Raw genomic sequence first — 12,542 nt, forward strand, 5'->3', positions numbered from 1 at the left:
ATTAAAAACTTTTCAATTTCATCATCTTTTGATTTTTTTATCTGTCAAATTTGATCACTATTCTTTTGATTGTTATTTTTTTAATCATTTTTTTAATTGAATTTATTTTTCAATTTCATCTCTTGACATGTGATTTCATTTTACTTTTATGTCAAATTTTGTTTTTATTTTTTTAATTCCTATTTTTTTAATTTTTCATCATTTTTTATTGAAACTTTCTTTTTCAAAATAATTCCCCAACATTTTGTTGATCAAGAATTTGACTTTATGATTGTTTTAGGCTTGCCATCTATGGAGTAATCCTCACCTTTGGATATGAATCACAGGTTTGAAAGGTTAGCTTGGGTTGACTCAAGTATTATTTTAGGTTTTTTTTTAAATTGATTTTTTTTTAATTTTATTCTTTAATATTGGGTTTGTTAGAGATCAAGCTTAATTAATTTTTTCTCTTTTCTTTTTATGAGGTTATCTTGATCTCATATGTCAGCCATAGATTTAACAGGTTAAAACTTGGGTTATTGTTTTTGTTTGATTTTTTTGTTGTTATTGTCCTTTTTGTTTTATCATATTATTAATTAAATTAATTAAGGTTATTAGATCCAGTCTAATCAATAATTTAATTTTAAGAGTTTTTTATTTTTTTAAAAACACTATTATCGCCTAGCATCCTTTTATTTACATTAAAAAAAGTTCATAATGATTTTCACTGTATCTTCCTCATTATAGAAATGACAGTACGAAAATTACGTGGGAGATTTGGTTTTGTGGAATTGTTTATTTGTTTGTTAGATTATTGGGTTTTGAGTTTCTACTGTTAATTGTTGGAATTTGCACACTCGGATGTGAAAGTTTTAAATAATCTTGTTATACTTAAATTTGATCAGTACAATGATGTGTTAGTGTGTTTAATTATGATGATGGAATTAAGTGGAATAAATTTGTTAATATTGGTTATGTAGGTGAAATGTGAGAAAATAAAAAATATAGAGATTGATGAACCTGTGTAAATCTTGGGTGTTTAAAATAATATAGATTGAGTTTATAATTTAAATGGTTATTTATTTGAGGTCTTGATTGATATATTAATTTAGTAAAAGGATGATGAGGTATTTTTAAATTAGTATAAACAACGGGTTAAAATGATTTGGGTATTAATTAAAGATGGTTTTTTTAAAACATTAGAGGGGGCATCCTAGATTCGACTAACAGTTAAGAGAGTGTATAGTAACAAAGTTTCAAGTAAATGCCTATTATCTCACCTTTTTATTTATAGAAATCTTGTATCAGTAAAAATAAGCTCCTCCAAGCAATAAATTTTCTTCCACCTTAGTTAATTTCCTCCCGAGCCAAATTTGAGATTATGATTAGGGCTCATAATAGTCATTACAAGATCAATAAAATGTTGATATAACAATTAAGGTATTGTTATATACCTTTAAAAATAAAAATACAAGTTAGATATGTAGAAAGCGCATTTATTACCAGAAACAATTACGAACCTCGAATGAGACTAGTATCATCCTTTAAAAGGATGTGAGAATATCTGGATAAGAATGAAAAAAATAGTATCCACGGGTTAATTCACTTTAAATTAAGTGCATAGTCTATCCATCCTCCCAAGAGGCTATAATATTTGAAGCTTTTAGCACAAATTGATGAAATTCTCCATAGTAAGCCATGTATCATTTGCGAGTGCACTAAAGGCTGGAGAACTTTCTAAAGTATGATCGAATGAAGTCTCATTAGGAATGATTCTAGGCCTAAATTTAATTAATCCTCTAATTACTCCCCAAGGGGGGACACGTACAAGAATAAAAGACCAACAAAGAAAAGAACAGATTCTCTCCTTTTGACACGTATCCAATGTCTCCACTTTTGTCTTCCAGAACCGCTACTTTCCACAACCACGAATTCCTTCAGCACCATACATTTATCCCATATATGGCTGTGAACGACTACAAGTCCATTAGTGATTTAATTATAGTACTGGAAAGTTCCTTGTTAAGGTACATCCCGGCTAGAATGTATTTCTTTCTGTGTTTAAAAAATATTTATTTTTATTTAAAATTTTAAAATTTTTTAATGTATTAATATTAAAAATAAATTAAAAAAAATATTATTTTTATATATTTATAAGTAAACTTTATAAAACAACCACGGTTACAATTTTAAACATTATCTTGATATTATATGAACACTTATATCATGCGCTAGATAGATTGTCGAGCTTTATTGATTCTATGAAACATAAACTTTGTATAACATTTGACTGAAATGGTGAAAAACTAAATTAAATCGAGAAAGAAAGAAGAAGAAGAAAGAACAAAAGGGTCAAAAAGCAATATTGTCGATCGAATAGAACAATAGTACTTACCCGATAATGGGTGCGGTAGAAAATTCCCCAAAAAGATTAAGGGAGGAATAAATCCAAAGGACTTGCTCGACTTTAGTCTTCGTTATTGAGGCACTAGTTCCTTTTGATCCGTCAAAAGGAAGATCACCTTCTCTACCATGAGTTCCATGCATTAAATGGTTTAATTAATTTCCAAAGAGTACGTCCAATTAATTAAATCTCTGGAGGAAATTAAACACCTTTAAACATCTTAAAATCTAAAGCTACTTGTACTCCTGATCAACCAAGGTGTTTTAGCTTTGTCCACTCAATTTGTTTCTTTCAGGATCATGTGAAAAATACATGCATCAATTATTAATATATGCACATATAGGTTTATTATTGATTAAAAGAAATTAATTAAACTAAAGGATATATATCCAGTTTTTATTAAACTATACGGGGGTCATTAATATTGAACCATCATAAAACTAATGAAGGTTATATTGTTGGGATATCTAGTAATTTTGACCGTATCTTTGAACGTCTAATTATATATATATATATATATATATATATATATATATATATATATATATATATATATATAATGCAAGAGAGCTGCACCAAAGTCTCACCAACATGTAAGAAAGAGATAGATGCATGCTTTCCGAATTAAAAAGAGCCGAATTAAAAAGAGATCGGTTTCAAAAAAAAAGAAAAAAAAAAGAGATCGATGCTTGTCCAAATATTCACAATAAAATTCCCATTCTGCATTTGCTTTTATAATGGATTTAGGACTTAGGTTTGTTGGGTTTTTTTTATATTAATGTGAATATCCGAGTCAGTTTGCGTGCATCTTAACTAATTTTATAAATTTTAAAGTTAACGATCATGTAAGCATTCAATAATTTTAAAGTTTGTAAGATTTAAACTAGTAATTTTTGAAAACCAAATCTAATCAGATCAGTTGAGTTATATCTCTGGAAGTTTGGATGGGGTTCCTTTCCTAGTTAGGGTTAGGACACATGACCAATGATAAAATCACGTGTGGATATAGGAAGATGGAACAGTAGGGGAAGATTGCTTTTACATGTTGCAAATGGTGGTCACGACTTGGTGCTCTGTTCAGGAGCAACAAAGCGGGAGTTATTAGTTTGTTTTTAATAATTAAGAATTTTTTATTTAAAAACCATTAAATTAATATTTTTTATGTTTGAAAAACAATTTGTTACATTTTCAAATTAAAATTTTCTCGACAAGTATCTTAAAAACACTCGAAACAGAATACCAAACCATAATTCAATGAAAACGAAATGCAACGAATCAAACATGCTTAAAGAGAAAAAGGAGAGGGGAAAGGGTTAATTTTGACAACCATGATGCTGTATTCCTGGCAAGTTACAGTAAATGAGCTAGCTAGGTAACTTTCCTTCAGACCAAAAGCATCAATTATGATCATTAAATGGACCTTGGAATCGGGATTTTTCATCAAATTCGTTTAAATATTCTACCCAGAGAAAGAGGGATTTGTTTTAAAAAAACTATCACGGTAATTGAAATTTTTTTAAGGGACAACATGATTTGAAAAAATTGTAGTAAAATAATATTCTTTTACCGTATCATTTTAAAAACATGATATTTATTAAATTTTTTTAAATAATTATCATGTTTTTAAATAACAACAATTAAATATATTGTGGCCTCTTAAAAATATAATAACTTACGCAGTAGTGTGGTTTTAGCCTTACACTAGAAAGAAGATTAATTTGTTGCACAGAGAGAATGAAGTTCCATGTTTTGGAAAGACTAAAAATATATTGAGAGAAGATTAATTTGTTGCTGAAAATATGAAAAGGTTGCCATTTGAGAGAGAGAGAATGAAGTTTTGGAATTGAAAATTAGCAAGTTTTCAAGGAAGGTGATTGAAGAGAGAAGCTGTGAAATTTGGAAGTGTGAAATTTGGAAGGCAGTCAAAATGATCCGATTGTTTTTAAAAATATTTAATTTGTTTGTGTTAAAAATAATTTTTTTTAAAAAATATTTTTTTAATATATTTTTAAATAAAAATCACTTTTAAAAACAACCACTTATTCATATAATTATAAACAAACAATAATCCACAGTCTCCTTCTTTTTCTCTCATCAATTCACAAGCACAACCTCTCTCTCTCTAATCTCTAATCTCTATGTTTGATTTGCTTGTTTGAGAAGACAAACACATCAATTTAATTAATGGTGTAGTTATAAATCATAGTATCAATTAAATTTTAATTATATGTGGCATCAATTAAATTGATCTCAAAAGTTACAAATCGTAATATTAATTAATTTTTAAGGTTCAAAACATGAAATCAATTATATGTTGTATTTATGATATTTTGTATTTCTGAATTGGGAGATTAAAAAACGTGTTATTTCATCCAATTTTTTTATTTATGTGTTAATTTATTATCATTATTTAATTTATATGCTAATTGTCCGAGAAAAAGCTGCTACCCATGTATTGGAATATACATATTAACTCTCAATTTCCACAGTTCATAAGATGAACTATCAATTGGTACAGGGCAAGCTTGCTATTTAATCGTAAACTTTGGGCCTCAAGACATGTCCATATCCATTAGCATGTGCTTAGATGAAGTACCACGACTACACCTTCATTGCAACTCAGTAATTATGAATTTCATTCTCATGTGGCAAGTCACAAACGAACTAGCACCCCCAAATTCTTGGTACTGGCCTACTGGTATTGCAACACAGTATGTTTTTTTTTTTCCAGTTTACTTGTTTCAATCCCTGGAAAATGATACTTCTTTTTTAAAAGTTTGAGCCTTGGGAAAACGAGGATGACGTCGATGAGGCGACGTCATCAGAGCTGAGCTGAGGCCAAGGGCATTTCAGTTGACAAATTGTTGAAGCTGTGGATAAGATTCGTTGTTGTTTAAAGTTAAACAGGATTAGCTGGGAAACGTCCGACTATCTTTAGTATTCTCAGCTTGCAGCAGTCAAGGATTCTGAGGCATCTCAGAGTCGCACTGACACCAACTAGGAGGACACATTTTTGTAGCATTCTTTATTGTATTGTATCTCGTTTATCGTAGCTCCCTTTTATTTGCAAGTAACTTGGATGAATGAAGAGGCAAAAGTTTGTCAGGCCTCTTGTGAAAATCTCGCTGATGTCAACTAGTAAAGTCTCAACAAATTATCAAAACCATGCTCTTAGGCTCGACTATGAAATGTCAAGATAAAGAGAAGGCGATGTCAAGAGCCCCAAATGAGCAAGCCAACCCCGAGAAATACCCCACGCCCCGCACAAAAAAACAGGAGGAGAACTAGAACAGAACTTCTTGCCAAGAAAGCTCCAACTACTGCGAGCATATTCGTGTAAATTAAATTGACTTTGAAAGTCTTAACACCGCAATTAGTGCCTAAAAGCATTACATTTTCACAGAAGTTCGGTTTATTCAGTCCACCACTAACTCCATTATTCGCTCGCTGTATGTAACCCCACCAAAACCAAATTTGCCTTTAATTCTTTTTAAAAGCTGTACAACATTAATAGCCTATGATCCTTTTTTCTTTCTTTCTTTTAAGGAACTTTAAAGTGGCTGCCATAAGGCAAGACCTCTTAGGCTGACTCAGTAAAGAAGAATCATAGTGTTTCATGAATAAATCCCTTGACATGCATTCAAGTGAATGAGATTTTGGAAACAATCCATTTTGGAAACTAAGATGTTTAATGCTAGCTAAAAACTCTTTGAGAATCACAGAACAATTGTCATCTGTGTTCTTCATTAACTGTAAATGAGTTAGTGAATTGATTTCCTGTCCAACCAAGATAGATCTCTCTTGCTGACAGCCATATTCAGAGAATTTCAATATGGTATTCATGTCTTGAATGCATAAGAACGAGTGGCAAACAACAGTACAGTTAATGACATTTTTTTATTAAAGAACAGATGAATTTGGAAAACCTTTTGCAGCTTCTTTGTTCTCTCTATCTTTACATATATCTCTCGCACTGTCTTTGTGTATTTTAAAAAATAAAAGGGATTTAGAAATTCCAAAAATGACTGTACAGTGGTACTTACCCGCAATTGGCCATCACAGAAGCAGAAAGATGTGAAATATCTGGATAATTTCTGTTTAGACAACTTACACTGCACCAAGTGCAGACCGTATGGAAGATGTGAAATGAGACGCAAGAGCCTGGGATGCAAATCCTTGAATTTGCTTCTTGGCATCTGAATATGAACAGAGTACCCTTCAGTACAAGAAAAGAAAATCTAGTTTTGGACTGAAGCTTCAAAGTGGCTATGCATAAGATTGCTTTAAAGAATTTTAATTGTTCACATAGTAACCAAGAAAAACAAACTACAGTAACATGAGGGTAAAATCATTCATGCTAATAATGTTAAGGAACTGATGCTGTGTGGTATCAAATTATAAACCAAGAACATAGACAAAGTCCACTCCAAAAATGCAACTTCTAAACTGTAGTAATGCAGGCAAAATACTGTTGTTTTGAGCGACATAGGATTTATTCCACCAAGTTTTTATGCAAGAAACAGCTCCTAATCTTGTTCAAAGGCAAGTAAAGATTGTATTCGTGACATGCTTATGAAAAAAGTCTCACGGTTCTGGTGATCGCAGTAACCCGTAACCATTTCCCAATAAGCAAAAATTTTAGGACAACTGGACTTGTCAGAACAACATGGTATTTACTTTCAGTTGAAATCTGATCCCCAGCAGATGCTGCCAAAAGAAAGCATGGCGATATTGACACGATAAAACGTTCCCAATATTGACATAAAAGTTGGATAATACTGGCACAGAAAGTTTGAAATATCCAAACCTTTGCGGCACTTGGTGAATGCAACAATGTTTGCTATGCCGAGGCTTGCACAAACAGCAACTACAAGGACATAATCAGCCTCAAACCTTTTAACTGAAAATATTCCAAGGATGACCCAAGCAGCAGCCTATAATAATAAGAATCATGTAAAGTGCCAGACTAAGAGTGAAGAGAAGCTAAGAGAAATGCATATGAGGTTTCCAGCCACAGGTAATTTATCTATTTTCATGAACTTAATGCAAACAGGACCCAGTACAAGCAGCAGGGCACCATGCTTGACGCTTACACGAAATTAACCAAATATTTTTTTAATTTTTATTTCCTCTCCCAAGGTAGTCATGGGATAAACAATCAACTAAGTTTCTGTCCAAATACTAGAATGCCTCTATATATTGTGCCCTTCAAGAAATAGCACAACATTACTTCATTTCTCACCATATCAATCAACAGTTTTTTTGCCGTTGATCGCCCTCATCATATGCAGCATGTTGAAACCATATTGCTCCGTACTATTGACAAATTCAAATTCTTTGTTCTTCACCCTCTCTTGCAGACTTCAAGTTTTCGTGTAATGCATAATATAAGCATATCTTACCACTCATCTACACCAACATCTCAACATAATAACAAAAGATCCCAACATTTTTTTATTTCTTGCGCACCTGGTATTAGGCAAAACATCACCAAAGTTTTATACTTAAATGAGATGAATAAAATCAGAGCATAAGACAAGTATCTCTACTCTTATTTTATCGCAATTCAGATATCTAAGAATTTTGGTATGCTCCTAGGATTGTTACTGGCAACAAAAATAACTTCACCCATCATTCTAAGAAGAACCATGAGTATGTTATGGGTCATACGCAACAGCCATCCAATTTTTATTTACTCGCATGCACATTAAGGAATAATGTCCACCAATATAGCCAAGAATCCTTCTTGTTCAGACGAGCTAATGACTGACTGCATCAAAGAAAAGGAAAAGCATGGGATGCACAGAATCAATGAGCATTAAAAATAAATTGTTGTTGCTGTTGTTGTAGAAACCATTTAACTTAAAAAATTAGTATCATGTTTGAAGTTGAAACCTGACACTCTCACCCTGCTCATTCCACCATCGAAGCGCAACTAAAATCCAAAAATCAAGGGCAGCAAGAAAAACCATGACCGCAAAAATGATGACAAAGCTGTAAAAAAAACAGGGCTGAAAGTATGTAGAAGTCTAAAATAGTTAATTACAGGGAGGTGTAGATTCTCCAAACAAAAATTACATAGATGTACTGACCTGGAAGAGGACTTGAAAGAAACATGTCTTTTGATTCGCATAGGTTTCTCTCATAATCAGATCCATTATTTGCAACAGTGTAAAGAAACGTCATGATCTGAGAAATGAACACAGTAAAGATGATAAATCCATTTAAGAAGATTTTGTGATCTTTCGTGTAGGTGATTTTACTTTACTATAGGAATTCAGTTCAGATTTTAGGACATTGAATCAACATCAGCATTCGCTGACCTGCTGTTATTAGCCTTTTGAGTTGATTTTGTGCAGCAAGGAACAATAGGAAGAAAAGGAGAACAGTGAAGGCTTTTATAAATTTTGAATGAGTTTTTCTATGCTAATGCTGCTATGGTAACTGCTACAGTTGAACCTACAATTTGAAAAGAAAATGGTAATTTCTACAAGTATATGTGAGAATAAAAGAAATGAGAAATGGTAATTTCATTAAATGTTTTTAATCACCTTGTTGATATGGATGTATATGTATAAAATTAGGTGAAGCTCCTCTGTCACGGATAGAATAAAGAAAACAAACTATTTTATTTTAAGGAGAAGGAAATAGATTGAGGTTCGTTCGTGGTTTCTACAGTAAGATGATACCATTCATGCGCTTGATTTTCTGTTTATCACTATATTGTTTTTTAAAGATGATACCATTCTCATTATATTACAATTACATTACAAAATATATTAAAACATTTAAAGAATTCAATGTAGCAGTGAAATTTACGTCCTCAAACATTTTTTTTTATTTCAACCTTTTCTACCCAATTTGATAATCAATTTGTTAAAATTTATCAATGATATACCAAATTCAAACAAAGAGGATCATAGTATAAAATAAAAAGAAATCACATGACCAATCTAAAGTTCAGAAAAAAGCTCATCTTCACCGTCATATACTTTTATTTTTCTTACATTTCAGTTCATGAATTAAAAAGAGAAAAGAGAAGATTGCTTGAAAATAATAAGAACAAAGAAAGTTATTATTTTAGTCACTTTTTAATGAAGAAACTTTTTGTTTTTGGTGTTAATAAGTTTCAATCGACAAGAAAAGTTGATCAGAGTTCTATTTTAATATTTTTTATTTGATTTATTTTTATTTTTTGTGGTGAGTTTATAGTGTTTCAGGGTTGTTAGATGATTTAGATAGGTGTTTATAATGTTTTGGATGAAAATAGATTGAAAAATAAATTTTTAACCCAAAAAACTTCTTCCATTGATTTTCTATCACCTGCTTAAGAAAAAAAAAATGCAGACAACATGTTGCCCGCTCTTCAAAAAAGAAAAAGAAAAAAACAATCTCTTGAATGAAGAATGCCTTCTAGAGCTCTTGTAGTGCCACTATGCCTGGGCGAATTCCCGGACGTAAGTGGTTGCCATTGCCAAAGCAGGCCACCAATGTGCTCGACAGCAACCACACCCGTGGCACCTCTCATAGCCTGAATCCGCCATGGACCCCCACATAACCATTCATACTCTGGCACCAAAGCTTTATGCACACCTGTCTTTAATACTTTAATTTTATGGCTGACAATCTCGATGTTAAAAGTTGATGTTGATTTACCCAGATACGTCAATCTGATGCCATATAGCACACCTGATTGTTAGTTTATAGATATAACAGTTAATTATCTTGATGGCTCGACAAAGGAGAGCCTCAGAGCACAATCATAATCAAATTGGAGGCTCTAAATTGTTCAGTTACATTGACTTTGTAGCTGCCAGTCCAATCTAGAACCCTGAAAAAACACCCAATTAATAACTAGAGCACAAAGAGGCAAGGAAAATTATATGAAGTAGTTATTAGTCGAGCAAGAGGTAAGGAAAATTCAAGACGATGATGTCAGGGCCCGAAATGAATTCAACAAGTGGCACGAGAAGAGACAGATGCAGACAACCACGCAGCCTTGTGGCGTGGCAAAGGTCCGTGAGAATATGAAGCAGAAACTTGATGCGGTGGATCCATTTAAGCTCCAGACACGTTCCATGCAGTATTTTTATTTTTATTTTGTCCTTGGAGTTTCTTGTCTGTTTTGTTAATTTGTATAGGCATCACGTAATTTTGTGTAAACAGGACAAATTAAAGAGAAGCGATGGTTTGGCCTGTTATGCCTTGGTTTCATGTCATTCTTCCATGGCATTGAAGTGGGGTGCGTTTTATTTCTTCTTTCAAATAGTGATGGCATTTGATAGAAGACCGATTGGGTCATGAGTGGTGTTCAATTTGTGACTAATAAAGGTGTCAACACCTTCCACGTTTCCCACAATCAATTGTATATTTATTTATATATGGAATCACCTTGTTTCTTTCCGCAATTATTTGGACAAAATTAGATAGGTTCTCATAATAATAATAAATAAATAAATATACAGCCGTTTAGGCAACCCAAATCGCTGGAATTTTCGGCCTGATTTATCTAATCCTGCCCTGAGATACTATTATATATAAACTTTTCATGAACATAGTTTTTTTTATGCACACAACTTTTTCTATGCGTAGCATACACCATTTTATATGCTAATAATACTATTCATTACTAACATTTCTACCAATGATATGCATGACACTACTCATCACTAACATTTCTATCAATGACAAAAAAATTATGACAAGATCCAATAACCAACAAGTCACCACAACTAAACAATGATGGCACACCAATTTCTTTACCAATAATTCGCTCTCCTTCTCTTTAAAGGAAGTCGAAGATTTGAGTGTATAAATGAACCTAGTTACCAAGCAAAACTCATATCCCATCCTTGGCTATAAAAGTCAGCCATACAAAGTCATGCTATTCTAGGCAGGCTATAGGCTATAAACTCTTTCTTTTCATACATTTTTCTTTGTATATTTCTTTTTAAATACATCACAGCCCTCTTACACGTGCTGACTTAAGTATCGTAGGGTCTTCTATTTTAATAAGGATCTTGGTTTGCAAGAAAGCTCATGGACCTAAGGTCAAGCCTAGTCACACCAACAACCTAGATGCAACCAAGAAAAATCCAATTTTTATATGAAGTTTTTTCAACTACATTAGTGGCGATGTCTATAGGAAAATGAACATAAGCTAGTTCATTCACTTTTACCCGTCATACTTTTCTATGGCTAAAGAAATTCCAGAATGAGAGAGAGTAATCGTTCTCCCTACCATAGAAACTATAGCTCCTCTAGCTTTCCAACAACTCTTTCATTAAAAGGACAAAGAGAGAACAATATTGTTCTAGCAATACAAGAACAGCTTCGCACTCTTCCATTTTATCAATAGAAAATACAACATACAAATCTGTTACGTGCACTAAAAGCAAAAAAAGACAACTCCGGTTTTATGAAGGAACATGACAAAATAATATTCAAAATATGCACGATACTCTCACTTTAAAAAGAAGTCATTCTTGCTATGAAAAGCACTCCTCCACATATCCTAACTATAAGTGCGATTATATCTCTATCAATCATTATTTGACTAACTCGTTCGCATGCTCCCTGATAAAAAAAAACATATGTGATATGAGATCAACGATTGTACGACATTCTAAGAATAAACATCATTCTTACCAAGTGGGAGACTCTCTACTTTATCATATAGTGCTACACATCCATCTCTCTAAAGAATATATCGGTGCGTAGGCCAATTTGAACAAATACGATGACCTTATATATCCCAAAAAGCACATACAAAATATCATAAACATTCTAGAGATGTTATGTGCAAAATTCTCTCTATAAATCTTCACGGATCTTTTAGGGTATGGTTTCATAACTTTGAACCCAACTTCATTATTAACCTTTATGATCTTTGCATCAAGCTTATCTCTCATTTCAACACTAGCATTCTAGCTAAAATGAGCACGACTAAGGTTATTGCTATCATTCAATAAGAAGATGAACACCAAAGCTTATCTTTATAAATTTAACGGGGAAATGCTAAACATGGAAGATATACCTGAGCCACTTATCATTGAGACCCTAATCAATGAAGTTCATAACTACTCATTATGAAAACACTTATATACACTCCCTAACAAGACTCTTCTCAATGTAAAACAAGTAATAGAGAATCATATTC

General features: G+C 32.3%; 1 protein-coding gene across 13 annotated transcripts; it reads right to left on the reverse strand.

Moving 5' to 3' along the window:
• Positions 1 to 6,199: 6,199 nt before the first annotated feature.
• LOC133682157 (Golgi apparatus membrane protein-like protein ECHIDNA) lies at positions 6,200 to 9,088 on the reverse strand. 13 transcript variants are annotated; one of them, XM_062105423.1, is made up of 5 exons: positions 8,935 to 9,088; positions 8,707 to 8,842; positions 8,476 to 8,572; positions 7,191 to 7,317; positions 6,200 to 6,599 (listed from the first exon to the last, which is right to left on the reverse strand). In XM_062105423.1, exons 3-5 carry the CDS (start codon positions 8,539 to 8,541, stop codon positions 6,223 to 6,225), a joined length of 570 nt encoding a protein of 189 aa, XP_061961407.1. In that variant the 5' UTR covers positions 8,542 to 8,572; positions 8,707 to 8,842; positions 8,935 to 9,088; the 3' UTR covers positions 6,200 to 6,222. The 13 variants fall into 13 exon arrangements, 5 of the variants coding, with proteins under 5 accessions (XP_061961407.1, XP_061961408.1, XP_061961406.1 ...); XR_009836624.1 differs by adding an exon at positions 7,626 to 8,377 and having other exon boundaries at positions 6,262 to 7,317; XR_009836630.1 differs by adding an exon at positions 7,626 to 8,394 and having other exon boundaries at positions 6,262 to 7,317.
• Between the last annotated feature and the right edge of the window lie 3,454 nt (positions 9,089 to 12,542).

Source organism: Populus nigra, chromosome 2 (genome assembly GCF_951802175.1).
Source record: "Populus nigra chromosome 2, ddPopNigr1.1, whole genome shotgun sequence".
NCBI lineage: Eukaryota > Viridiplantae > Streptophyta > Magnoliopsida > Malpighiales > Salicaceae > Populus > Populus nigra.